Source organism: Mustela putorius, unplaced genomic scaffold (assembly GCF_011764305.1).
Source record: "Mustela putorius furo isolate JIRA1106 unplaced genomic scaffold, ASM1176430v1.1 tig00000127_pilon_pilon_pilon, whole genome shotgun sequence".
NCBI lineage: Eukaryota > Metazoa > Chordata > Mammalia > Carnivora > Mustelidae > Mustela > Mustela putorius.
This window is the reverse complement of record NW_025421288.1, coordinates 10,791,163-10,818,031: the sequence shown is the minus strand read 5'-3', so window position 1 is coordinate 10,818,031 and position 26,869 is coordinate 10,791,163. Positions and strand designations below refer to the sequence as shown.

Below are 26,869 nucleotides of genomic sequence, written 5' to 3'. Positions count from 1 at the left end.
GGCTGCCTCTCTGTCTACTTGTGATTTCTCTCTGTCAAATAAATAAATCTTTAAAAAAAAGAAAAAGAAAAAATACTGGTTGCCTGCTTTGGTTTCTGGAGAGAGGCAGGACCAGGAGAGACTTCTTCTCTACCCTACCTGGGAACCCCTAACTGCTCCCCAGTAATAAGATTCATCTCCCTGCCAAGTCTGGGAGCCTCTCTGGGAGCCTCTGCAAAACCAGTCCTGCTTCTCCTCCATTCCAAGAATCAGAATCGGTTTCTTAGTGGTTTCCCATAAATCTAGGGGCTTGAGCCAGCAAAGTCTGAGGAGCTACTACTGGGCCCTACTGGGTGTATTTGTGTCAGTTAGGGCAGGGTCCCCTCTTGGTCCTAGCATTTCTAGGTTAGGGAATACAGCCCGGTGAGCGGAGGACGGGCTAGATTTCGACAGCCTAGGTTGGACTTCTTACGTGGTAAGCAGCCTGCACAGCTGTAAGGGACGCCGGACTTTCTCACGTTTTGCCTCACTCCTCCCACTCTGACTATCCTGGGCCACGGGGCAGTTTGCAAAGCACTTCATGTGTCTTATTTAAGTCTCATAAACTGCTTAGGAAATGTGGGTCCCCTTGTGTGGTCAAGGAAGTAGAGGCCAAGAGGGAAAAGGAAATCTCCCAGAGTCGTGTGGTGAGCTGAGCAGAGGAGGACTTAGCCCCCGGCCTCTGCCTCCTCCTTGGACTGTTACCCAGGGCCTCTCCCACTGTGAGTTCTTCGCAACCCCCAAGGCACAGTCACTCACATGATCGTCGGCAGCACCGTGCGGCTGAGGCTACTGTAGTCTGGGAGCCTTGGTTGGGGGCCAGGGTTTCTGGCAAGGAGCCCCTTGGGACGCTGCTCTCGTGCCGTGCCGGAGCTGACTCAGCCTCCAGCAGCCTCACCAAATTGGAATTTGGAGCAGGGGAGCGGAGATGCCACCGGGCTGACTGGGTGGAAGTGGGTGAGTCATGAGATGCTGCCTCAGCCCCCTCCCCAGCTTCCTCCTCACCCCGAGTTTCCCCAGGCCTGAGTTGCCTCAGCCCAGCCCTGGGAAGTCCCAGGTGGTCCCTGATTTGGAGCGCCGTTACCCTGCATCCCTCAGACAAGCAATGCTTTGCACTTGACCAAATTGGGCCAGGGCTCGGGGGGGTTCTGCCAGGCCCTGATGGGTCCCACAAAGCAGCCCAGGTGGTATCAACAGCATCTGATGGTCCTTTCCTAACATTTCCTGAGCATTTCACAAACCCTCTCTCTTCCATCCTCATGGCCTTGCCTTAGCCCAGCCCTCACTCTCCCTCCCACACCACCGCAGTTTGCCTCCGCGGCCCCATTCTCTCCGACTGACCCCATCTATCCCCCTGCAGCCAGCTCCACTGCAGAGCTACCTGTGCCCCTCTCCTACTCAAAGCCCTTCCATGGTTCCCCATAGCCTGCAATCTGGAGTCCACTCTCCCGAAGCAGCCATGACCCTAGACCCCTGCCGAGCCCCAGCTCTCCTCAGGTGCCCCTTCCCGCCTGTGCTCACCCCACTGGAACCAACTGGCACTTCCTTCACCCCTTGGCATGCAGCCCTGGGTCTCAGGCTGTTCCTTCTGCTTGAACACCTGTCGTTCAGCAAGGGTCGGGAGGTTACTTATGTAATCACTCGTTTGATGCCATCTCCCTTGGTCCCCGAGCCGTGTGCCTAGACTGGCGGGCTTAGGGAAAGTAAGAACAGCATCCAAAATCTCAGCCCTGTCCCAAGAGCCTAGCACAGTGCTTGGCCGGAGCAACCTCTCCATAAATCAACTAAAATCCGAATCCAGATTTCAATCCGAATCCAGCCCTGCCTGTTCCCCCGGACTCCTCCGCTCCACTCTCTGCTTCACCCTTCTTGCTCCAGAAGCAAACAGCTGCCTGTTTTCTTGCAGTCATGCTGGTCATTCTCACTTTGGTGCCTTGCTCATGCCCTCCATTTGGTGTGCCTGACCCTCCCGTGCTTTCCTGGCGAAACACACCTCACACCTCACAGCCCCTCCTCCCAGAGATTTCTCCTTCCTCATTCATCCACACCCCAGGCTCCCATAACACCCACCCCACTGCGGCTCTCATCTGTGTGCCCCCCCCCCACAAGGACAATAGCTCCACTTTGTCCCGCAGGGGGTCTACAGGGTCCAGCATAGGACCTGGCCGAGCACAAGTGCCAGATACACATCGAAGAAGTGAATGAGTGAATGAAAGTCACTCTGTCTCCGGGCCTGTTTCCTCTGCTCATAACAAGAGCCAGGCACTGTGCTGAATGTTTCCCTCCATCCTCTCCTCAAAGTCTCACGTGGCTCTGTTATTATTGCCGTTTTGCCGTCGAGGAAACTGAGGCCCAAAGTGGTTCAGTGATTGGTTCCAGGTTACAAAGCTGTAAGGGGCAGAGCTAAGGTTTGAATCCAGGCCGTTCTACCCTGACGGCATGACTGAGCCGCCACTGCAGGAAAGCGCCATCGGAATGAGGGGCTGCTGCTAAGGCAAACCAGCCCCAGCCAGGACTTAGGACCTGACCTGGAAAGCACACAAAGTGGGTTCTCAGAACTGCCGGGGAGAACAGACTGGGCCAAGACTTAAGATTCCTATTTGACTGATGGAGAAACTGAGACCCAGAGAGTACAATGACTAAGCCTACCTGGGCAGGAAGGCTCGCCCGTCTCCCAGGCCTAGGGGAAGGACGGCTTCCCTACCAGGCCAGGAGCTCCCCAAGATCGCCCCCCTCGGGCTGGCAGGGGATTCTGCCCTGTTTGGAGCAAAGAAACAGCCCAGGCCCAGGATGGGCTAGGCTGAGTAAACTTGGACAAACCCCTATGCTCAGCCCTCTTTTATAAAACCACATAAAGGATGACTGAGGCCCGGGAAAGGAGACCCCCCCCACACACACACACAATCTACCTCCTCCCACTCCCATGTCCTGTGTACCCCAAACACCAGGGAGGCGGCTCTAGAGGGGCTGGCTGGGGGATGGGAGAATATCTACCCGACCCCTGATTTCAGCTGGGGTACGGAAGACAGGAAACAGCTGAGTTGGGAGAAAGTTTCAGCCCGGGTTTTGGTGAGGTCTGGGGGATTTTCCCAGCAGGGCAACTGCACCCCACTCCCGCCTGCTGGGAGGGGCCCTGGCAGGGACAAGGCTTGGGTCACAAAGCTGATTCATCCGGGAAGGGAAACTCCCCACTTCTCTGACGCGCATCCCCGAGACACTGAGGGGGTCACCTGAGGGCACACAGCCCGGCAACCCACTGAACCCATTCTCCCTTGTGACCTCACCCCCCACCGCAGGACAGAGGGACAGGGTCAGCAGGCAGTGGGGTGGGGGACGAGGGGCAGCTTCCCAGGGAATGATGTCAGAGACTGAATCCAAAGCAATGGCCCGACAAGGGGTGCCTCTCACCCCCTCCCCGCTCCCATTTATTTAGTTGAGAACGCTGGGGCTCAGATAGTAAGAACAAACGGGCACATGACCTAGGCGGTACCTGGCGCTCCTCCAAGCAGTTTGCACACATTAATGCATTTTGGTCCTCACAGCCCTCGGTTTACGGAGGAGGGAACTGCAGCCAGAAGAGGGGTAAAGTAACTTGGCCACGGTCAAGGTTAGGAACGCTCTAGCAGCCTCCACAACTCCCCCAGAGTGTTCCTACGTACCCCTGCGGCAGGGAGCTTAGTGACTGAGGTGTCACTGAGCGGCTCTGGCTCCTGGGGACTCTAGAGGACGGACATGTCACCCACTGGGCCCTGGCTCCTCCCAGGCTAAAAAGAGAAAGCTTGTCCTGCAGAGGAGAAAAAGAAATCAGCCAAACCCCCAGAGGCCAGGAGAGGGCAGAGATGCATTCCCGCCAAAATCTTCCTCTCTTAGGGCTTTGACTCCTTTCCAAACCCCCATCCTTTCCTCCAGAGCCAGAGCCTCCCTTTCGGGTCTGCCAGCCTCACTCCCCTCCCCGCGCCGCACAGACACGCTCACGCAGGAAGGAACACACAGGCGCTGGCTTGTGAGCTTAGAGCCCAACCTCTAGACCCCTGCCCCTCAGCCCCAGCAGGCTGGAGTCCTGCTGGGTGTCAGAGGGTCCCTGAGAGTTGTGGCTTTATGAGGCATGGCCAAAGGCCCTCCATAGGCATGTTCTGCCCCATCTGGCTCCCACTCACAGGCCGCATGACTCACCCCCCTGGCCCCCCATGACTCAGTTTACATGGATGCCCAGAGGTCCTCCCAGCGAGGGTGGGGTGGTTTATTGGCCCAGCCTACGTCTGCCAGCCTTTTATCCCAGGATGAGCGTTTCATCCCCCTCCTGGCCTGGAGCAGGGACTGGCAACCTGGAGCCCAGGGGTGGGGGTAAGCCCCAGGTCCCAGAGGGTGAGGAGAGCCCAAGAACTTGGTGACAGGTCCTAACTACCCGGGGCTTAGGTGTGCAGGGAGCAGGAGCTGCTCCAAGAACCTAAGGGGCTAGGCTGAGCAGGCAGAGCAGTTCTGAGTACTGACAGCAGGACCCTTGATGCCCCCCGTGCAGACGGAATGGTCCACCTGGCACAAAACTTGACAGCAAGAAATTGCGAACACGCCCTGAACCCTTCTACAAGAAACCAGTCCTCTGCTAAGTGCCATCCACACCTAATCTCATTTACTCCCCAACAACCCTGAAAAGCAGGTACAATCATTATATTATTTTCACAAAGAGGAGAGTGAGGGCATAGGGAAGTTAAGAGAATGGCCTGGATCACACAGCCAGAAAGCGGCCGAGCTGGGGCTCAAACCCAGGCCACCTGACTCCAGAGCTCTTGTGGTTGTCCACTACTGCTTCCCCAAGCTGTGCAGGTTGGAACAGGGGTGAGGGACCCAGGGGTCTGTCCTGCCCTCCCCCTCCCCCAGGTGGGTCTCCACAGAAACTTCTGGTTCCAGGGCCCACAGTGTGTCAATTACTCATCTGTAAGAAGAGAAAACTGAGGGTCCCAGAGGAAAAGGAGCTGGTCTGAGGTTGCAGAACAGATCGGAAATGCAGGCGGTGGGGACCAGGTCTTTGATGCTCTCCAGGGTGCCCTGGGCTGGAGAGGTAGCTGGTGGGGGAGGGAACCCCAGGACAAGAGTGGGGACATGGTAGCCCAGTCCCTGACTCCCACTTAATCCATCCCTTTCCTTCTCTGGAGCCTCAGGGTCCTCCTCTGCTTCAGAGGGATGAGTCTGCGGCAAGGTGACATGAGCCTCAAAGGACAGCAGAGGGACAGGCACTTGTGCGTGCTCCATGGGCACCTGGGGAACGGATAGGGTGATACCCAGGCCCTGGACACAGCAGCCCAGCCCTCCTCATACCTCACCCTCTTCCTGGCCCGGGGCCCACTGCATGACCGGCTCTGACTTTGAGAGTCTAGAGGGCCAGGCCCAGAAGACCTCCCCACAAGGGACTCCAGCCCCCTCTACCCTGGATTCCAGCCTCAGAGAACAGGGCACAAGTCACTTCCATGTTCAAACACCACTCAGTTGTCCCCCTGTCTTCCAGCCCAAGTCAAATTCCTCGGGCAGGCGGGCATTCAAGGACCCTGGCTTTGGCCTGGCTCTGCCCACCCCTCCCGCTCACAGCCCAACACAGATTCCACCACGCGCTCTGGACCTCAGAGTCCCCGGGCTTCCCCTCTCTTCGCCCCCCAACCCAGGCCTTTGTGCCCACCAACTCCAACCCCAGGAACAGCTGCCCCAGCTTCAAATACACCCCTGCCGGGAAGCCTGCCCTCCCCCAGTGGGAAAGAATCCTTCTGTCCTTGGGGTTCCTCTCCAGCCCCTGGTGCTCTCCCGCTCCTGCCCCCAGCATTGCCCACCTACTGCCCAGGTGGAAACAGCCCAGGCAGTTTTCCAGCTGTTTTCCTCAGTGTCTGATCACCTCTTGAAGCTGTCGGTGCCCTGGGGCCAAGACCAAGTCTTTAATCATCTCTACCTCCCCCACAGCCGGCTCCACTTGACTTTATATTCAGTTCATTCAGGAGAATGGATACAGAAACTGGTCCATCACGCAATGGGGTCGGACCCAGCCATCAAAAGGAGTGAACTACTGCACCACGCATCTGGGGGAGTCTCGGCATCATGGTGCAAGACAGAGGGTGGCCAGAAAAGAGCTCACACCGGAGGCCAGAGACAGAACTGATCTGTGGCAATAGAACTGAGATAAGGGACGTTTGGCGAGGGTGGGGGACCTGCAAAGAGGCAGGAGAGAACTTTCCGGGCGGGAGGGGATGGAAATGTTCTGTATCTTCATTAGGACATGCTCACACGGGTGTCTAAGATGGTCAAACAACTGACCAATACATGTTTTTGATGCAAAATAGAGTTCAACGAAGTTGATTTTTTTTTTTTTTTTGGCCTGCATCTACCTTCAATCGTTGGGCTCCCGGCTCAGCAGGGAGTCTGCTGCTCCCTCTCCCCTGCTCCTGCCCTCACTCTCTCTCTCAAATAAATAAACAAAATCTTTAAAAAATAAAATAATAAAATAACTTAAAATAATATCTAGAAAATCCCCCCAAACACAGAATATTTAAAATATTTTAAAGATAGGGGCGCCTGGGTGCCTCAGTCGGCCCAGGTCATGATCCCATGGTCCTGGTATTGAGTCCCGCATCGGGCTCCCTGCTCAGTGGGAAGCCTGCTTCCCCCCTCCCACTCCCTCTGCTTGTGTTCCCTCTCTCCCTGTGTTCTCTCTCTGTCAAATAAATAAATGAAATCTTTAAACAAAAAAATTTTTAAATATAAAATATGTTATAGTTATGCAGAGCAGGTTAAAAAAAAAAAAAAAGAAAAAAGGAATCCTGCGGGTGCTATGGGACCGCGTCACATGAGGAATTCAACCTTGGTTAGGGACTCACTGAAGGCCTCCTGAGGAAGCGGTGGAGAAACGGAGACCTGCAGAATGCTAGAGGCTTGGCCGGGTTGGGGTGGGGTGGGGGGAGGAGGGGCATCTCGGGCCCAGGGAACAGCCTGTGTGAAGGCAAGAGGCTCCGTTCAGCAGCAAGTTTGGGGCACATCGCGTAAGTGGGTAGAGCCTAGGCAGGCAGCCTACCTCTGGAAGGACCTGGAATGCCATGTTAAAGGTTCTGGCCCGTTTCAAAGGGCAGACTAACAAGGCAGTGAACTGAGCGAGGAGTGCGAGGTGGGAAGGACTAACAGGCACTCGAGACTGACTACTTGGGTTCAAATCCTGGCTGCACCATTTCCTCACTGCGTGGCTTTGAGCAAGTTGCTTAATTTCCCCTGGGCCTCCATTCTCTAATCTGTAAACTGGGTATAACATTATTAGCGATCTCTACAGGATGGTTGTGAGGATTAATACATTACTTTAAACAGTTCGTAAGAGCTTGATGAGTGTGAGCCTAGTGTTATCCTCATGGCCCTACGAACCCCACAATCAACCTAAAAGAACAGCAGGCTCCTTTCCAGGCCTCCTGCATAGAATTCAAAAGGTGCCAGTGCTCAGAAGGGTCCAAGTCTGAGAGCGAAATGGTCAGAATATTAAAAGAGTTCTTCAGGCTGCCGGGGTGGGAAATGGAGAGGAAGGAGCCTGGCTGGAGGCTGTGGAGAGTGTCCAGGAGAGGATGGGGCCAGATCCAAGGGAAAGAAATGTCGAAGTGAACTAAGATGTCACCTCCAGGTGGGGGGAGGCTAGAACTCTTACCCACTGCTGGTGGCAGGTAAAATGGTCCAACCATTCTGGAAGGACTGTTGGAGAAAATCAAAGGCAAATGTCCATGTACCCTGTGACCCAATAATTCCACCCCTGGGCACTTATCCTGGAGAACAGAGTGTGATCGGCCACCAAAGGACACATCCATTTATATGAAGAACAGGCAAAAGTCATCGATGATGCTAGAAGTCAGAAGAGCGGTACCCATGGGTGGGGAGTGGAGACTGAGGGGGATGGGGTGGGGACAAGGAGCTTGGAAGCTGCTAGAAATGTCCTCTATCGTAATGAGGGCAGTAGCTGCACGGGGTTGCATGCATGAGCTGAACATATTGGATAAGCACACTTCACTAGATGTGTATCAAACCTCATTTCAGCCAGGAACCTAAATATAAGAACAGAATTATAAAACAATTAGAAGAAAACATAGGGGTAGATGTTCAAATTTGGCAGTGGATTCATAGCTCTGACCCTGGAAGAATGAGCAACAAAAGAAAAAACAATTGGATTTCATAAAAAATTTAAAAACTTTTGTGCAGGAGCACCTGGGTGGCTCAGTGAGTTAAAGCCTCTGCCTTCAGCTCAGGTCATGGTCTCAGGGTCCTGGGATCGAGCCCCGCATCAGGCTCCCTGCTCATCAGGGAGCCTGCTTCCTCCTCTCTCCCTGCCTGCCTCTCTGCCTACTTGTGATCTCTGTCTATCAAATAAATAAATAAAATCTTTAAAAAGAAAAACTTTTGTGCATTAAAAGACATTATGAAAAATGTGAAAAGACAACCTACAGACTGGGAGAAAATAGCTACAGATAATATTTTCGGTAAGGGTTTGCTAGCCAGAATAGAGGAAGAACTCTTATAATGCAACAACCACACACACACAAAACCCCACCAACTAGGGGTGTCTGGCTGGCTCAGTCTGTAGAACATGGGATTCTTCATCTCGGGGTTATGAGTTTGAGCCCCACATTGGGCATGGATCCAACTTAAAAAAAATAGAAATGGACAAAGGATTCGAATAGACATTTGTTCCTAAAATATATATAAATAGCAAAAAAGCACATGAAAAAATATTCATCATTAAGGGACATGATCTGTTATTAAGGAAATGCAAATTAAAACACAAGATACCAGGAGTGCCTGGGTGGCTCATTTAGCTTCTGCCTTTGGCTCAGGTCATGATCCTTGTCCTGGGATCGGGCACCGCATCAGGCTCTCTGCTCAGTGGGGAGTCTGCTTCCCTCTCTCACTCTGCCTGCCTCTCTGCCTACTTGTGATCTCTGTTTGTTAAATAAATAAATAAAATCTTAAAAAAAAAAAAAAAAACAAGATACCATGTCACACCCTCTAGGATGTCTTTCATTTCAAAAACGGAAATAATAAATGTTGGCAAGGATGTGGGGAAATTAGAAGCTTCTTATACCCGCCAGTATGAATGTAAAATGGTCCAACCACTTTGTAAAACAGTCTGGCAGTTTTTCACAAGGTGAAACAGAGAATTACCATATGAGCCAGCAGTTCTACTCTTAGGTACATTCCCAAGATCAATGAGACATCTGTCCACACAAAAACTTGTACACAAATGTCTATAGCACCATTAGTCATAATATCCCAAAAGGAGAAACATTCAAATATCCATCAACTTATGAATAAATAAATAGTGGTATATCCATACAATAGAATATTATTCAGCAATAAAAAAAAGAACAGAGTATTGACACATACTACAACATAAATGAGCCTGGAAAACACTATGCTAAGTGAAAGAAACCGGATGCAGAAGGTCACATATTGTATGATTCCATTTATATGAAATGTACAAAATAGGCAAATCCACAGAGACAGAAAGAGGATTTGTGGTTCCCAGGAGATGGGGATTGGGAGTGATTTTTTTTTTTAAGGATTTCATTTATTTATTTAACGAAGAGGGAGATCACAAGGAAGCAGAGAGGTAGGCAGAGAGAGAGAAGGGGAGGCAGGCTCCTCACTGAGCAGAGAGCCAGATGCAGGGTTCGATCCCAGTCCTTGAGACCATGACCTGAGCTGAAGGCAGAGGCTCAACCCACTGAGCCACCCAGACACCCTGGGACTGATTTCTTTAGGGGGATGGGATGGTTTTTAGAATAATAAAAAAGTTTTGAAAACTAGGGAGAAGTGGTGGTTGCACAACACTGTGAGTGCACAGAATTCTATTGAAGTCTACGCTCAAAATGGTTAATTGTATGTTATGTAAATTTCAACCCTGTTTATAAAATAAATAAACTTCGCTTTAAAAAGTGAATGGAGGGGCACCTGGGTGGCTCAGTGGGTTAAGCATCTGCCCTCAGCTCAGGTCATGATCCCAGGGTCCTGGGATCGCGTCCCACATCGGGCTCCTGCTTAGAGAGGAGCCCGTTTCTCCCTCTCCCTCTATCCCCCTCCCTGCTTGTTTTCTCTTTCTCTCTCTCTCTCTCTCTTTGAAATAAATAAAACCTTGAAGAAAAAAAAGTGAATGGAGGGGTGCCTGGGTGACAGTAGGTTAAGTGTCCGACTCTTGATTTCAGTTCAGGTCATGATCTCAGGGTCCTGGGATTGAGCCTGAGCCGGGCTCCAGGCTCAGTGGGAAGTCAGCTGGAGGATTTCTCTCCCCCCCCCCCACAATCTCTCTTCCTCCCCCTCCAATAAATAAACACATCTTTAAAAAAATAATAAGTGAGTGGAAAATGAAACACATAAACATCCCCTCCTACAGCCTGGGGGCACTGACAGAGCTTGCTGGGTGCCAAGCACACTCATCCGTTACCTCCTTTTCCTCCCTGCAACCCCAAGAGATGGGCATTCTCTGGGGCTCAGAGAAGGAGGTGACTGAGCCAGGCTCACACAGGGTGCCAGGGGTCAGTGCCCTGGTGTCTCAGACCTCCGGGCCCCCAGACTCCTGCAATCACAGTGGCCCCTTGGGAATCACGCCTGGCCTCCCTGGGTGGGAGCTGGTGAGGTCAGGGGCCAGGAACGTTACTGCAGCCACGAAGCAGGAGTTAATGACTGAGGAGCTTGGAATGTGCTGCCTCTGAAAGGACCTCCTTGTGGCTCCACCAACGGTTAGAGCAAGAAGGGACTTTCAGAAAACCATGTAATCACACACACACACACACACACACACACACACACACACACTGATTTGAGATCGGAGGCCTTGCTCTGTCCCTGCCCCCAGGATGCTGGGCAAGTGGGACAGGGTGGTGTTTCTGGATCAGGTGGGTGTATGCCATCAGGGCTGATCTGCATCAGTCCTCACATGTGCCACCACCTGGCCACCTTTGTCACCTTGACCCATCCAACCTGGGCTCAGCCAAAGAGTTCAAACATCAGTTAGTGTGTGTGTGTGTGTGTGTGCTGCGTGATTGCCTTCTGCGTGATCAGAACCCCAAGGGCTCCCGCTTCTGGAACTTTGTATTAACACGTGTATTTGTTTTTGCTCTTCATCAAGTTCTTGCTATATGCAGGGCTAAACATGTGATATTATTTTATTTCTATTCTTGAACAACCCTGAGATGTAGTCATCATTATATTTCCATTTTACAGAGGCTCTGAGAGATGGTGTGTCTCATCGAGGTCATATAGCTGGTGAGCAGCCAAACCAGAATTCAAACTCCAGAACCTGGAACTGTCTGATTCCAGCAGGCATGTTCTTTTCCACGGATCACACTGGCTCAAATCTCTCTCTCTCTCTCTCTCCCTCTGTCTCTCTCACCTCTATATTTCTCAGCCTGGTAAACCGCTGTTAGCTTCTTTTCTTTTTAGAGAAAGACAAGCCTCGAGTAGAATAAGGGTAAGGGAGAGGCACCGAGCTGGGAACCACCTTCTGAGTGCACAGCACGTTACAGCTTACAAAGCACTTTCACATTTATGATCTCATTTGATCCTATAGCAACCCCATGAGGTCAGCAGGAGGCTCAATTATTCCCACTGGGACTGGGACTCAAAGGGAAGGTGACCCACCCAGGGTCATAGAGACAGAAAATGGTAGCTCTGGGACTGGAAGCCCAGGGCCAAGCTGGCTTTATATCTCTGCAGTCAAATGCTCTACCGCTGAGCTATACCACCTGGCTTTGTGTCTCTGAGCCCTGAGTGCACCCACAGACCCGTGGCCTCAGTCCCCAAGGAAGGGCAGCCCAGGACCCTGTTTTTCCCCCAAACTCTTCCTTCCTTGATGACAATACTGGAGCTGGCCAAACGGAGGTAGCCGTGGAAAGCAGGAGAGCCCAGCTCTCTCTCTGTAGTTGTGGGACACCGGCAGCCCCTTACTCCCGCTGGGCCTTAGTTCTCCCATCTGTAGAATGGGAAGAAGCCCAGAAGCTTTGGGGTGGTCCTCTCAGCACTGACATTCTGCACTGGTAAAAAAAAAAAAAAAAAAAAAAAAAAGCGTGTGGGAGGACTTGGAGAAATCTTGCCTGAGCGTGGGTTTGGAGCTCCCACGGCCCTGATTTGGCAACCTGCTTCAGCCCCTTGCTTTGTGACATTAGGCACTTCTTCTCAACATACCTCAGCCTTAGTTCCCCCATCTGTAAAATGGGGAGGACCATGGTACCAACTCCCCACGGTGTTGGCTTTAGTTGTTGAAATTTGGCACATCTCCAAATAAGGCTGGTGACCACAGAGCCCCAAGGAGCGGTGACAGTATTTAAAGAAGATGGCATTTAACAGAGCATAGGACAAAGGCGTCCCATGGCCGACTCCGCAGTCTCTTAACCGCTTATGCAGGATCTGAATCAAAACTTGTTATAACTTCTGAAATTATCCCAGGAGTAGCACAATCGAGTCACCTTGTATTTGTGGGTAGTCCAAACCATTAACTTGTCCATCGTAAACGTTTAAAATAGACCACCCTTCGGTAACCCTGGTTTATCATTTACCCACTTTTTAGTATACCTGAACCTTAAAACAATGCCAGCAGGGGTGAAGCCCTGGACGGCAGTTAAGTACGACGTAAGCACCCCGTAAATAAAATAATAACCAGCACAATCACATTTATAATCCACTTTACTGTTTGCAGACCCCTTTCTCATTCATCATTCCAACCTCCCACCCGCCACAAGGTGTGAGTCTTTCGTGCCCTCTGACGAATGCCAACACTAAGGCCGGATCCGGCGATGAGTGGGCTCCGCGCCTGCGCATGGGAAGGCCGGTCCAAAGCCTGGGCTCGCGGGCGGGGTGCGGCGCCCAGCCGCTCACAGGTGCGTAAATCCGCGGGGGAATCCTCGGCTCCACCTGGGCGCGGCGAGGAAATTGCACCATGTATGGGCAACTACGTCAGAAGGGGCTGACCCGCCGCTGTCCTGGGGGACTCCAGGTCCGTCCCTTTCCCCACGACAAGGCGGTCACTGGACTGTAGGAGGCGTAGACAAATTCAGTGCGGATTGGCAAAAGGCGGAGCGTCTGGGGAGGTGGAGCCCTGAGGTGTCCAGCGCCGTTGAAAATCGCCCGCTCCCCCCTCCCAATCGAAGTGGTTCAGCCCGAGAACTTTTCATTCATAAAAAGAAAAGACTCCGCGAGGAGCAAGTGAGTCAGAACCGAAGCCGGCGACGCGGACCCCACGAAGCAGCCAGCCAGGGCATGTTCCGAGACTTCGGGGAACCCGGACCGAGCTCCGGGGCCGGCGGTGCGTACGGCGGCCCGGCGCAGCCCCCCACTTCAGGCCAGCAGGTGAGAGGGACCCGACGCCTGGGGTTCCCGGGTGGACAGCGCCTGGGACACTGCGGTCGACTCCGCACACTCTGGGACTGGGGCCGCGAACAGGAGTGGGGACAGGATCTGGGCCGTGGCCGTGGCCGCGGATTCTCCCGCGTCTAGAAGCACGTTTCCCCCACAGCCCAGGGGAACGCGCGCGGCAGGCGCGACAAAGATCTGCGAACGTCCCCTCTGTCTTGCCCCCTTTCCCTTCGCTGTCTACTGTCTATCTGTCCTGTTGTCTCTGTTACCTTCTTTCTTTCCTCCCGTCCACGACTGATTTCTTCGTCCTGTCCGCGTCAGAAAGGCGCCCCTTAGTCCGGGATTAGTCCCAGCTCGGACAGGAGCAGAGGATCTGATCCATCGCGGACTAAATCCCCCGGGATCCGGAGTCTGAGCTGACGCCGATAAGTCCCCACACAGGAGGGGGGCGACATCCAGCGGCAGGCTACCTCCGACAGACCGGGAATCCTCGACACTGTCTGTGACCTTCTCTGTGCCCGTTTGTCTGTCTGTACCCTGTCGCCAAGTCCCCGTTCCTTTCTCGGAGCAGTGGAGCCTGCTGGACTCCGGGAGACTGGTTCTCCGCCTCTAATTTACCGGCTGGGGCCGGAGGAGGCTGCGAGATGCCGGGAAGTGCGCGGGGTGTTGCAGCGGGCAGCTCCCGCGTCTCCCGACTGTCGGCACCAAACGGCGCCCCGCTGCAGGCTGGGGGGACTTGGGTGGCTGCAGGTGCCCACTTCCTGTCGAGGGGCAGCGCGCACGTGTCGTTAGGGGAGGGAAGGAGCGGCGTCCGTTCCGCCGAGTCACAGCGGCCGAGTCACGGTGGCTGACTCACCCGGGGCGCCCCTCCCTTCCTGGCCCGCAGCAGCCCGGGGCCCGACTACTCGGGAGCGGGAGATGCCGCGGGCAGTGCCTCAGTCCCGGAACTGGGGTCACCGGGCCACTGGGCCCGCAGCGCTGGGCAGGGGACACCGCTGTCTGGACTTGCCTGGGCTTGTGGCAAGCTTCCCGAAGGCCTGGGCGCCAAGGCCCAGCCCCAAGTCCTCCCCAAAACTGAATCCCCATCTCAACCCTTTTCTCGGATTTCTGGCTGAAGGAAAATCTTGGCAGGCAATACACGGAACGCTTACAGTGCAGCCCGTATGGTTCGGGGAGGTTTCATTGAATCTAAGAATTCACTGAGTTGAGAGCCCACCATTATTTTGTGCCAGTAAATTTTTCTAAAGCTGCCAAGTGAACTGTGATTTCAGAGCTACTAAAGGGCATCTCTTCGCATCAATGAGATGCCACCTACAACCATATTAAAAACAAGGATGGAGGTTAAATAGCTTGTCCTGAGTCACGGCCAGTAAGGGGCTGAGCTAAGAGTTAACTGGGACAGCCTCAGCCCAGGCCAGTGGCTCTTGCCCACCACAGCCCCATGCACTGGGCACCGGCCACTTCCCAGGCCCTGTCACGCCCATTCTCTCGCCCAGCCAGCCTTGGAGATAGGAGCCAGAATTCTCCTCTTTGTACAGATGGGATTCAGGCAGAATACAGGAGTACGCCTGGGCCCAAACTCCACTTCCCACTTACTGGCTATGTGTCTGTGGACAACTGTCTTCCTGTCTGAAAATGAAGACACTGTTGTGCAAATTAGATGAGTCAGTAATTTGTCAAGTGGTTGGGATGGTGCCTGGAATCCATACTTTGTAAGTATTGGTTCTGATAGGGGAATGAAAGCACAGCAAGGTTATGAGACTTGCCCGAAGTCACACAGCTCGTAAGCAGAGACTGGTCACCAAGTCAGTCTCTCTGTCAGGCTGTGCTCTTTCCGGTCTCTCAGAACCAACAGCTGCACTGAGGGTGGACGGCGGTGTGGTTTCTGCCCAGCAGCGGCACCTCACTCTACACAGACCTCATCCCTGGCTTTCCATGTCCCATCCCTCAGAAGTTCCACCTCGTGCCAAGTGTCCATGCTGTGAGTGGCAGCCAGGAGCTGCAGTGGATGGTGCAGCCTCACTTCCTCGGACCCAGCAGCTACCCCAGGCCTCTGGCCTACCCCCCGTACAGCCCCCCACAGCCCCGGCCAGGAGTCATCCGGGCCCTAGGGCCACCTCCAGGGGTGCGACGCCGGCCCTGTGAACAGGTACGTAGCAGAGGCATTGCGCTGGTGCAGATGCCCACAGGGGTGCTGAGGGGCAGAGGACAAGTTCTCGGCCGAAGGCACATGGGCTTAGAAAGGGGGGAGGTGGGGAGGTAAGGCCATTGGTGACTCCTGGTCAAGGCAGAAAGTAATAGGAGCCCCTGGGGTGATCCAGAGGGCAAAGAGGTCACTTCTAGATCAGGGAAAGCTTTCTGGAGCCTAGAAGGATGGGGAGGATTTGCATAGATAGAGATGAAGGAAAAGACATTCCGGGTAGAGAGGTTGGCAGAGCAAGAACAGGGATGAAGATGAGAATGTAAGGTGCACACGTGGAGCAACAGATGGAGGAGAAGTGGGTGGACGGGAGAGGGTCTCTACCCGCTGACATGGACGGGGATGGTGAGCACATGCCGTCTACGGAGCTGGGAGAGAACAGAAAGGGGAGGGTTCCCTGCAGCTACTCTCTGGGTCTAAGTCTCTCTGTCCCATTTAATCTTTGCAAAAAGCCTCTGGGGAATGCACTCTGGTTTTCTCCATTTTACAGCTGGGAAATGAAGGCACACAGAGGTCGTCACTTGTCCAGATCATGCAAGTAGTGAGCAATGAGACAGGTCTTTCCAACTAGAAAGTGAGATCTTAACCATCAAGCCACACTGTCTCATCCAGAGCTAACAGGCTCAAAGCAGAGTGAGCTGGGGACTCTTGGCTCCCCAACCAAGGCTCCTGCCTTCACAGTGCTAAAAAAATAAAATAAAATACAGTTCCTTGCCAAAATAAATAAGAGATAGAGGGTCTTTAAGGGAGCGGCTCCTCCTTCATTTTGGTACATGAGACTGTAGTGGAGTGAGGCTTGCACATTAAGGAGCTTGACCTGAGTTCAGGTTCTTGCAAAGATGTGCAGTTAAGACAGACCTTTTTGACCAACTGAAGAGGGCCACGCTGTGAGCCCAAGGCAGGCTCCTGGACTTCTTCAGCCCTGTGCTTATGGGGCTCTTATTTTCTGGGACTCCTAGACTGGGGCTGTGAGCTCTAAGTGGGGTTCTTTTGGGGGAGGTGGTCTCCATCACCTGCCCTCTCAATGTGGAACAGAGTGAGTGGGTTTTAATTTCTGCTCTGGGACCATAAACGAGTTATTCATCCTGTCCAGGCTTCAGTTCCTTACATGGGAAGTTTGGTTAAGAATCTGTGTAAAGCTCTACACCAGCATGTAATAGGTTCCTAATAAAAGACATCTTACTCAGCGGCAACACTCATCAACCTCTCCTAGTGCTCACAGCCTCTGGGGAAGAGGACACTTGGTTATCAAGAGACTGAAAAGAATGAGGGTCCTTTGAAAAAGAGCGGCTGGGCCCCAGGAGCTCAGAGTAAGAAAGGCCACTTCTGGGTGGGAAATGAGAGAGAAACCTTCTTGGAAGAGCGGGGGTATCTCAGTTGAGTCCTGAGAGATGGAGAGGGGTAAAGGTTTGTGGAGTGTGTGGGTGTTGGGGGGGGGGCATTCTGAGAGTAATCAGACGAGGCAAAAAGCTGGGTGCGAGGAGGAAATCTGATTAATTCAATCTCACTAAAGCGCGAGTGCGGGGAACCTGTCCCGGTGCTGTGTGGTCCCTGAAGCGCGGTGGGAGAGGGGGGCTGCACTGCCATACCGTCGCCCAGGGTCCTAGCCCTGGGCCACCCCACAAGGCGAGTGCCGGGCGACCAGTGGCCCAGGGTCTACCTCACTACTCCCTCTACCCATCCAGATCAGCCCGGAGGAGGAGGAGCGCCGTCGAGTGAGGCGCGAGCGCAATAAGCTGGCGGCGGCCAAGTGCAGGAATCGGAGGAAGGAACTGACCGACTTCCTGCAGGCGGTGAGCACCGGCCGGCGCGGAGGGTGTCCAGGCCCCGGTCTACCGAAGCTCAGAGGGGCGTGGCTCCCCAGAGCCTGAGGGGTCCCAGAGGGCACCAGGATATGAAGGCCCCTTCCCCCAGGCTCCCGTCGGAGCACTCCTTCGCAGAAAACGATGAGGGGAAAGCGATTAAAAATTAGTTACAGCCCATCTCACTCCCATCAGAGGGAGAGGAGGGTTAAAGCTTCGGCAGACAACCTCCTTCTAAGATGCTCCCGGGCCTGATGGGAGCCGAGCCCATTTTTCCCCCAAGGGCTCATGGGAGTTGTAGTCCAGACTCACTGGAGACCCACCCCCTCCCCCAATTACCACCACCTCCCGAGGCTACGCCATATTCAGCCCTTATCTTCTAATTCCACTCCTAACCCTCCGCAGGAGACCGATAAACTGGAGGACGAGAAGTCCGGTCTGCAGCGAGAGATTGAGGAGCTGCAGAAGCAGAAGGAGCGCCTGGAGCTGGTGCTCGAAGCCCACCGCCCTATCTGCAAAATCCCGGAAGGGGCCACGGAGTGCGACACTGGCGGCGCGGGCGGTACCGGCGGCACCAGCAGCCCCCCAGCACCTTCCCGCCCTGTACCTTGTATCTCTCTTTCCTCGGGGCCCGTGCTTGAACCCGAAGCATTGCACACCCCCACGCTCATGACCACACCCTCCCTGACTCCTTTCACCCCTAGTCCGGTCTTCACCTACCCCAGCACCCCTGAGCCCTGCGCCTCAGCCCATCGCAGGAGTAGCAGCAGCAGCGGGGACCCATCCTCTGACCCTCTGGGCTCCCCCACCCTCCTTGCCTTATGAGGCACCCCAGCCCCCTACCGGCGGATGCCACTCTAGCCAATGTCTCCCCACCCACTGGTCCAGCTGGTCTGGACTGTATCCCATGCCCATCCCAGCAGGCTCTTCTCCATCCCTCCAGATGACACTGGGCATATTCCACATCCTCGGAGAGTCAGCTTGGGGCCACCAAAGCTACCCACTGTTTTTCCAGAACTGGCTTCTCTAGCAGAATTTGCACTAAATCAGAAACAAAATATTTCCCATTTGTGCGAGGGAACTCCTGGCAACCAAAAAGGACTTTGTAGAGCCCTCGAGGTCCTCTAGAGCCCCCAAGCCCTTCCAGACAACACCTACAGTCTTCATCGCCCTCTTCCTCTAGTCCACCCAATCCTGCTCTTGACAGGTGATACTCTACCAGCCTAGAACACTAAAGAACTCATCCAGCCCCACACTGCCAGCAGCATCAAGTGATCGAACCAGGGCATTCTGCTGGCCCCTCCTGAATGGCAGGAGAGTGCCAGAGTCTTCTGTGATGAGCCAACCTGCAGCCCCCCAGCTCGGAGAAGACTTCAGCTCCAGGGAATCCAAGCCTCCACAAGGAAGGCAGCTGCTATTTATTTTCCTACATAGAGTATTTTTATACAAACCTACCAAAATGGAATAAAAGGCTTGACGTTCTGGCCTGGTCTCATTGAACCCAGAGGAATCAGAAGCCCTAGGCTCCAGTCTCGCCTCTACGGACTTACTGAACGAGTTTGGACAAATTATTTGATATTTGATATTTCTGGACCTAAGTTGTCTTATCTGACGAATGAGATTACATCTGCGCTGCCTCATCTCCAGGACTGAGGGGAGAAAGAGAGTGCTGTTGGGCCCAAGCCAAAAGGATTATCTTCTTCCTCCTGATGGAGGCCCACAGCGCTCCTGCGCGGACCATAGGAGGGCGCTGTTACGCCCCTTCCAGCCTCGGGGGAGGCTGCAGACTGGGTTCTAGGCCCCCAACACCTGCTTCCTGCCCCATTGTCTTGGACAGGAAGGAGCCGGGAAGGGAGCTGGAGCCACTTCAGGGGCCGGATCACGGCCTGTCCCGAGGCCTAATGGGGGGAGCCAGGGGCTCACCACGGTCCCACACCCCGCCCCAGGCTTGAGGTCTTGGGGTAGTCAGCCGCCTTAGTTCTGCAGCCCCTCCAGATGGCAATGGTACCCTGTCTCAACGTCCCCGCCCTCGTTCCCACCCCGGCGAGTCCCAAACAGACGCTGCCCAGGCCACGGGCTCTGCTTCCGTTCCAGTTTATTAGCCCCCACCCCGCCCCCAGCAAGTCCCTCCGCTCCAGCCTCCAGTTCCCCTGCTGCCCCACCAGCGAAAGCGAGGGGCCCTCCTTAGTGCCAGAGTTTCCAAATCCATGCCAGCGGCCCCTCGTACGCAGGCGGCACGGCGTCCAGGTCCCGAGGTCCACCGCAGTCCCGGCGCTTGGGAAGCAGTCTGGTCGGGCGTCGACGTGAAGGAAGCTGAGCGCTCAGTCATCTGGGGAGCAGGCGAGGGGCAACTGGTCGGGACTGCCCACGCTGCCGGTGCTGGAGCTTCCATCGCCCAGGTCGCGGGGCCCGCAGGGAGGCAAGGCGAGCTCGGGTGTCGGCCCGGCGCCTGAGCCCCCAGCGCCGCCGGGGCCGCCTCGGGGGCCCCACTCCTCGCCGAGAGCCAGGCAGAGCTCCTTAAGCGCCAGGTTCTCCCGCAGCAGCTCCTCCTGGCGGCCCTCCAGCTCGGCCAGCTTCTGCCAACAACCGCCCAAGTCCTCGCGCACAGCTCGGGATGCTTGGGTCCCAAAGAGCTGCCACTGGCGTGCGGCGCGCCGCCCGCGCTGGCGCTCGGAGTCCAGGAAGCAGCAGAGGTCGCGCAGCTCACGGTTCTCGGCCTGTAAGCGCCGGTTGAGCTGCTTGAGCTCGCGGATCTCGCCCAGGTGACCCTGGAGCTGCCGATTCACCTCCTGCATGAGGCGGCCGCGCTGCACCAGAGCCGCCAGACGCGCCGCCTCCTCCCGCCGCAGGCGCCGCACCAGCTCTTCCTTGCCCAGCGCCGCCATCTCCTCGTCCGTCAGCTCCTCCAGGCCGCCCGCCTCGGCCTCCATGGCTGCTCAGGCCTCTGGAGCATCGCCTGCCCGCCGCCGCGGCCCAGGAGCCCACGTCGAGCTCTGCGCTCTCGCGGTTGAGCTCCGGCTCCGCGGGCGGCAGGCAGCGCCTGTGTAGCGTAGGCTGCAGCAGCCGCCCGGGGGTGGGCACGCGGCGGGGCGCGCGCCGGGGCGGGGCCGTGTGACGTTAAGGAAGGACAGCCAATCCACGGAAGGCTCCCCGGAAAGGGGCGGGATTTAAGCGCAGAATACAGAGAAAGGGAGCTCCCCTTCCCCGCCCACTCCAGACCGCGGAGTTACAGACCCTCTTGCGCCGGGGGTCTGAGCGCCACTACCCTCCGCGAACCCCAAACTAGGCGCTTGGTACTTCCCAGTTCAAACTGCCTCGAGCTCTCGCCTAGGCCTCTCAGCTCCTGAGAACCAAGACTCCGACGTCGGCCACAGACTCATGCCCACTCCCCGACGGAACCCAGACGGTTCTCGTTACCAACTTTCCTAACTTAGTTCATACTGGAGATTCTCGGCTCAATGAACATCGCTCCCAGCCTTTCGGAACTCTGAGCCCAAACGTGCCTGACTCATCATCAGCCTACACGCTGTTGGAACGTTTCCTGCCCTGGGGGGAGGTGCATATAGGGATTCATTTATTCAATAAACTTTTATTGTGTGCAAAGCCCAGACAGAAATAAACTTGACTAAGATTCTGATCCTGTCCTCAAGGGGTCGTAATTTATTTTTTTTAAGATTTTATTTATTTGAGAAAGGGTGAGAGACAAAGAGAGCATGAGCAGGGGAGGGGGAAAGGGAGAGAGAGAAGCAGACTCCCCGCTAAGCAGGGAGCCTGATCCAGGACTCAATCCCAGGGCCTCTGAGATCATGACCTAAGCCGAAGGCAGAGGTTTAACCGACTGAGCCACCCAGGCCCAAATGGGGTCGTAATTTAGTGGGGGAAACAGGCTGTGTAAAACCAGAAGTAAATGGGGAATAGGCATGGTCTGAGGGAGCTCCACCCCCCAAAAAAGGTTTCCCCAAAGGGGTGGTAATCCGAGGGGCCCCGAAAGACATATAGGGCATTGCCAAATAAAGAGAAAGCTAGCTCAGGGAGCAGGAATAGCATGGTGAAAGATGCTGGGGGCCTAGCTGCTTTAGGGACGTTGAAAGTAGCTGGATGTTTCCGAAAGGTAGCTGTGTGGAGAAAATGCTAAAGGGAGGGAGAGAAGCTAAAAAGGTAGTGGGCTGGAGCGTTGCCACAGGCCATTAGGATTTTAAGCAGAGGAGTACCATTTTAAAACGTGCATTAAAAAAATTATTCAGGCTGCTCTATGTGGGATGGATTATGGGGAAGAGATGTAGGCAGAGAGATAAGTAAGAACACTGTGTCAATGGGCAAGGTAGACCTCTGCAGGAGGACTGGGCTGGGACAGTGCCAGTAGGGGTGGAGAGGACAAAACATCCTAGAAATATTCAGGAGGCAAATCAGCAGAACTGAACGTGAAGAATGAGGACTCCGGGAGAAAGTCCAGGGTTCTGGTCTGAGAACTGGGTGAATGTTGGGACTGTCACTGAGATAGGAACGCAGGAAAGAAACAGATTGGAAAGAGGGCTGTCTAGCTTTTGAGGGGCCTGTAGCGTAGACAGCGTAGAAAGAGGAGCATCTAGGCAGTCCTCCTGACGTGGACTCCAGCCAGAGCTCTGAGCTGCAGAGTAAGAGAGGTCATTATTAGTGCGGGGAGGATGGGGGGAGGAGTTAGGGAGTGAGGGAGTTAAAACCATGGGAGCAGGTGCCCTACGCCCAGATGAGGTTCTCAGCCGCAGAATGGAGTGAGGGGCTCCCAGCAAGGGCCCTTGGAGATTAAGTCAAACATATTTTTTGCAGAGAAAAGATTTAGGATAGAGACCTGTGAAACCCCTACATTTAAGATACACATCAAAGTAGGGATGAGAAAGTAGGAGAAAAGCCAGAAAGAAGTGTAGGGGAAGGTTGCCGGCGCAGGGGAGACTGTCCGTCGGCCCCGACTCCCGAAGTCTTCCTGCAGACTGGGCCAGGATGGAAGTGAGGGTTGGTAGGACTCCCGGGCCGAGAGGGTGGGTGGGGGGGCGGGAACAAGGAGCCTGGGATTGCCCCTCCCGCTAGGAGGAGGGGCTACTCCTCTTCGCCGCTTCTGCCCCTACCCTCTCTGTCCCGGAAGTGGTCCGTCTCTGGCTCCGGGTGCCCGGAGCCGAATCTCGGCGCTCCCGGAAGTAGCCTGTAGGCGGCGCGCCCGGCCCGGGCCGTGCTCGCTCCGAACGGGGCGCTGCCGCTGCGCGGGTCCGGGCGTCGCCATGACCAGCGAGCTGGACATCTTCGTGGGGAACACGACCCTCATCGACGAGGACGTGTATCGCCTCTGGCTGGATGGTTACTCGGGTGTGTGGGGGGCCGTCTGCGGGGCGGGTCAGGAGGAGCGGTTGTTTGGGATGGGGGAGGGGGCGGGGCCAGGACTCGGGTCGTTTGGGGAAGTGGGCAGGGGTGAGGGATGTTTAGTAGGAGTCGGACTTGGGATCCCCCGAGGGCCCTGGGGGTTCGCGGAGCGGGGCTTAAAGCTAGCGCCCACTCCCCAGTGAGCGACGCGGTGGCCCTGAGGGTGCGCTCGGGAATCCTGGAGCAGACGGGCGCCACGGCAGCGGTGCTGCAGAGCGACACCATGGACCATTACCGTACTTTCCACATGCTCGAGCGCCTGCTGCACGCACCGCCTAAGCTGTTGCACCAGCTCATCTTCCAGATCCCGCCCTCCCGACAGGCGCTGCTCATCGAGAGGTGGGACGCCAACCTGTCTGACCATATACCCATTTCGCAGGGCGAAACCGAGGCCCGGGTTGGGATGGGACGTAATTACACACGGTCTGAGAAAGTTGTGACTGGGAGGGGTCAAACCTAGGTCCTGCTGGAACCCCCCCGTTTCCCTCCTATGTAGAAGTCAGTGGTGTCCTCTGCCTCCACGCAGGTACTATGCTTTTGACGAGGCCTTTGTGCGGGAGGTCCTGGGCAAGAAGCTGTCCAAGGGCACCAAGAAAGACCTGGACGACATCAGCACCAAAACAGGCATCACCCTCAAGAGCTGCCGGAGACAAGTGGGCACTGCATCCCTGTCCCCCAACACAACATCCCCTGTCTTCACTCCAACCCTTTGGTCGTTGCCCCAGCTCCATTCTCCTTTCCTACGTCTGACTGTGGCAGGGGCTTCATACCCAGTCTCTTGTCCCTCGTTTTGCTCTTCCAAAGCATCTCCTACTCCCTGGAGGTTGCTGCTCTTTCAGAGGTTCAGATCCGACCACAGCTTTCCCCTCCTCGTAAACTTTAATTGGCTTTCCCACTCCATCCTGGATAGTAGCCACACCTCTTGGCCTTGACCGTCTTGCTCTTCTGTGATCTGGTCTCTTGCCAGCCTTCTCAGCTTATATTTCTCCAGCCCCTGGCTTTCTTTTTGTTCCTGCCACTCTGCGCTGGAGGGTATACTATTTTTCTTCTCATCTGCCCCCTTGAAATACAAAGCAGAGGGTCAGATTGGACATTCTCCACAAGGCTTTTTGGTGGCCCAGAAGGCAGAAGCAACCTTTCTGAGCCTTTACTATTTTTTCTCTCTGTCTTTTGTGTACTCCTTATGTATAGCTTAGCATTTGCTCTTTTTTTTCTTTTTTTTTTTTTTTTACTTCCTGGATCTTAGCCAGGAGGGTCAGTTCCAGCATGAGCTCATGAAGGGCTGGAAAGCATGATATAAAATAAGAGGAATTCAGAGGTAAGAGTGAGTAAACATTTATCCAGAGCAAGATGCTTGAATCGATAACAGGTATTAGCAGTTAATAGTTTACTTAAAAATACCACATGCTCGGGCGCCTGGGTGGCTTAGGTTAAAGCCTCTGCCTTCGGCTCAGGTCATGATCTGGGGGTCTTGCGATTGAGTCCCGCATCGGGCTCTCTCTCTGCTCGGAAGGGAGCCTGCTTCCTTCCTCTCTCTCTGCCTGCCTCTCTGCCTACTTGTGATCTCTGTCTGTCAAATGGATAAATAAAATCTTTAAAAAAAAAAAAAGAATACTACGCACTAAGTCAGCATCTGTTGACTGGTTAGATGCATAGGTGAGGGAGGGATGTTCAGTAATCGCTTTATCAGATGACCTGCCTCTGACCAGTCCTCCCTCCCTCCTCCCCTAACTGCCCTGCAGTTTGACAACTTTAAACGAGTCTTCAAGGTGGTGGAGGAGATGCGGGGCTCCCTGGTGGACAACATTCAGCAACACTTCCTCCTGTCTGACCGGTTGGCCAGGTGAGGGGCCGGCCAAGAAGCCAGCCATCTCCCCTTCCTGCTCGCTCCTTCCTTGGGCCACGAGGCAGGTCCACCTTCCCCACCCCCACCCACTTGACCCCCTGGCTGTACTGGGCAGTGGCTCTCCTATTCCCCGTCTGTGCTTTGGATCAGACCGGCTCTTTACCAGGGGGCTGTCGCATGTAAAGCCTGTGGTGTAGCCCCTGGGGCTTAGGAAGGGCTCGGTAAATGGTAACTGTTATCCTTAGGTCTCCTCCACCCTTAGGAGACCTGGGATGAAACCACCTCTGTACACATACAGGGAGGCCCAGAGAGAAGTAGCTTGAAGCACATCGCATAGTGAGCTGGGACAGAGACAGGCCAGAAATCAGATGCCCCGGCCAATGTCACCGGTGCCAGCTGCTCCTGAAAAAGGAATTTGAAACCCTGACAGGCCCATTCTCCCATCTTTGCAGGGACTACGCTGCCATCGTCTTCTTTGCCAACAACCGCTTCGAGACAGGGAAGAAAAAACTGCAGTATCTGAGCTTTGGCGACTTTGCCTACTGTGCTGAGCTCATGATCCAGAACTGGACCCTCGGAGCCGTGGGTGAGGCCCACACTCACGCAGCTGCCCGGACACCTCCCCAACTTCCCAGGGCCTGCGTTCCCACCAGCAGTTTCTCCTGCAGGCCCCGGTTTCCAGCGACCTTTCTTCTTTATGCAGACATTGCTACTCCTAGTCCCGTGTCCCCCCTGCACAGCTCATCTGCAGACAGAGTGCCCGCCACTGATTTGTGGCCTGGGGCAAGTCACTCCGCCCTTCTGACACTTCCTTTTCTGTCTCACGGGGGTGTGCTGAGGGGGCAGGCGTGGAAAGCTTGGGACATCACTGGAGACGTTTTTACCCCTACCCCAATTCCCTTGCTGGCCTTCCCCAGACTCCCAGGTGGATGACATGGACGTGGATCTAGACAAGGAGTTTCTCCAGGACTTGAAGGAGCTCAAAATGCTTGTGGCTGACAAGGACCTTCTGGACCTACACAAGAGGTGACCCTGGAGGGTCCTTGGGCCGGGGCGCGAGTGGGGGCCCAGGCATCTCCAGACTTACCCTGTCTCCCTGCAGCCTGGTGTGTACTGCCCTTCGGGGAAAGCTTGGTGTATTCTCTGAGATGGAAGCCAACTTCAAGGTCTGTGGCCCAATCCGGCCTCTGTCCCTTGGATATCTTCAGCCTCACTGCACTGTCCCCAGCTCTGCTCATGCTGGAGATTGAACGGCGGGTAGCCCTGCTCCGCCCCCTACCCACCTTGGGCAGCGGGGAACAAACTGGGGGAGTTGTTGGCTTGAGGGAGGGAGGTAGATTTGGGGAGGGCCCTGGCCCCTCCTCCAGCCTCTGGGCTCAGCCTGCAGCCTCTGGGACAGAAGGCAGAACTTCCAGGCTATCTGCCCCACAGAATCTGTCCCGGGGACTGGTGAATGTGGCTGCCAAGCTGACCCACAATAAGGATGTCCGAGACCTGTTTGTGGACCTCGTGGAGAAGGTGAGCTGTCCTGCCTGCTGCCCTCTGATCCCCAGCCTGGCCTGTCCCTGGACTGTACTGATACTAGATTTTTCCTTGGGCCCACAGTTCGTGGAACCCTGCCGTTCTGACCACTGGCCACTGAGTGACGTGCGGCTCTTCTTGAATCAGTATTCGGCGTCCGTCCACTCCCTGGATGGCTTCCGGTGAGAGAGCCCAGGCTTCCTTTCCAGCTTGGCCTGGCTGTAGCCAGCCTCTTGCCAGGGCCTAGCCCTCCTACAGACTCAGGGTTCTGTCTTTTGCCCTCGGGGTGGAAGTCTCTGTGTGGACCACCCCACTTAGAGACTGGGACCTGACCTTGGTCAGGGTCCTGAACCTCTCCACACCTGTTTCCCACCCATAGAATGGGAGGATGATGATAATGAGCGTAAGAACAGTGTGAGGAGGGAGGGAGTGCTTAGGTGTATGAAGCTCTTGGAGCAGCATCCGTGGTTGGGGACTCAGGTGATGGCCACTGTCACTGTTCACGTTGCAGGCACCAGGCCCTTTGGGACCGCTACATGGGCACCCTCCGTGGCTGCCTCCTGCGCCTCTATCATGACTGAGGTTCCCTCCCGCCGCCCTGCCCGAACTGACAATAAAGCTGCCACGACTTTGGAGGAGCCTGTGCACAGGAGTGTGCCTGGGCGCACGCACACCTGTTTCTGAGCATCCCGGTGACTGTGCATAGGGATGCTTGGGGACGGGGGGCCCCACAGAGCC

General features: G+C 55.1%; 3 protein-coding genes across 4 annotated transcripts; 2 read left to right on the top strand and 1 right to left on the bottom strand.

Annotated features, from left to right (window-relative positions):
- The first annotated feature begins 12,695 nt into the window (after window positions 1–12,695).
- On the top strand, window positions 12,696–21,010 carry FOSL1 (FOS like 1, AP-1 transcription factor subunit). Of its 2 annotated transcripts, none has more exons than XM_045065186.1 (4): window positions 12,696–13,365; window positions 15,265–15,520; window positions 17,257–17,364; window positions 17,779–21,010. In XM_045065186.1, exons 2-4 carry the CDS (start codon window positions 15,380–15,382, stop codon window positions 18,196–18,198), a joined length of 669 nt encoding a protein of 222 aa, XP_044921121.1. In that variant the 5' UTR covers window positions 12,696–13,365; window positions 15,265–15,379; the 3' UTR covers window positions 18,199–21,010. The 2 variants fall into 2 exon arrangements, with proteins under 2 accessions (XP_044921121.1, XP_004770053.1); XM_004769996.3 differs by having other exon boundaries at window positions 12,698–13,365; window positions 15,323–15,520.
- Window positions 19,452–20,303, bottom strand: CCDC85B (coiled-coil domain containing 85B). The gene has a single exon (XM_004769995.2). It carries the CDS (start codon window positions 20,301–20,303, stop codon window positions 19,695–19,697), a length of 609 nt encoding a protein of 202 aa, XP_004770052.1. The 3' UTR covers window positions 19,452–19,694.
- A 1,521-nt stretch (window positions 21,011–22,531) lies between the features above and the next one.
- LOC101670497 (FGF1 intracellular binding protein) lies at window positions 22,532–26,764 on the top strand. The gene is made up of 10 exons (XM_004769998.3): window positions 22,532–22,710; window positions 22,905–23,103; window positions 23,291–23,417; window positions 24,507–24,607; window positions 25,063–25,196; window positions 25,528–25,636; window positions 25,713–25,776; window positions 26,042–26,128; window positions 26,216–26,313; window positions 26,643–26,764. The coding sequence occupies exons 1-10, from the start codon at window positions 22,626–22,628 to the stop codon at window positions 26,710–26,712; spliced, it is 1,074 nt and encodes a 357-aa protein (XP_004770055.1). The 5' UTR covers window positions 22,532–22,625; the 3' UTR covers window positions 26,713–26,764.
- Window positions 26,765–26,869: the final 105 nt, after the last annotated feature.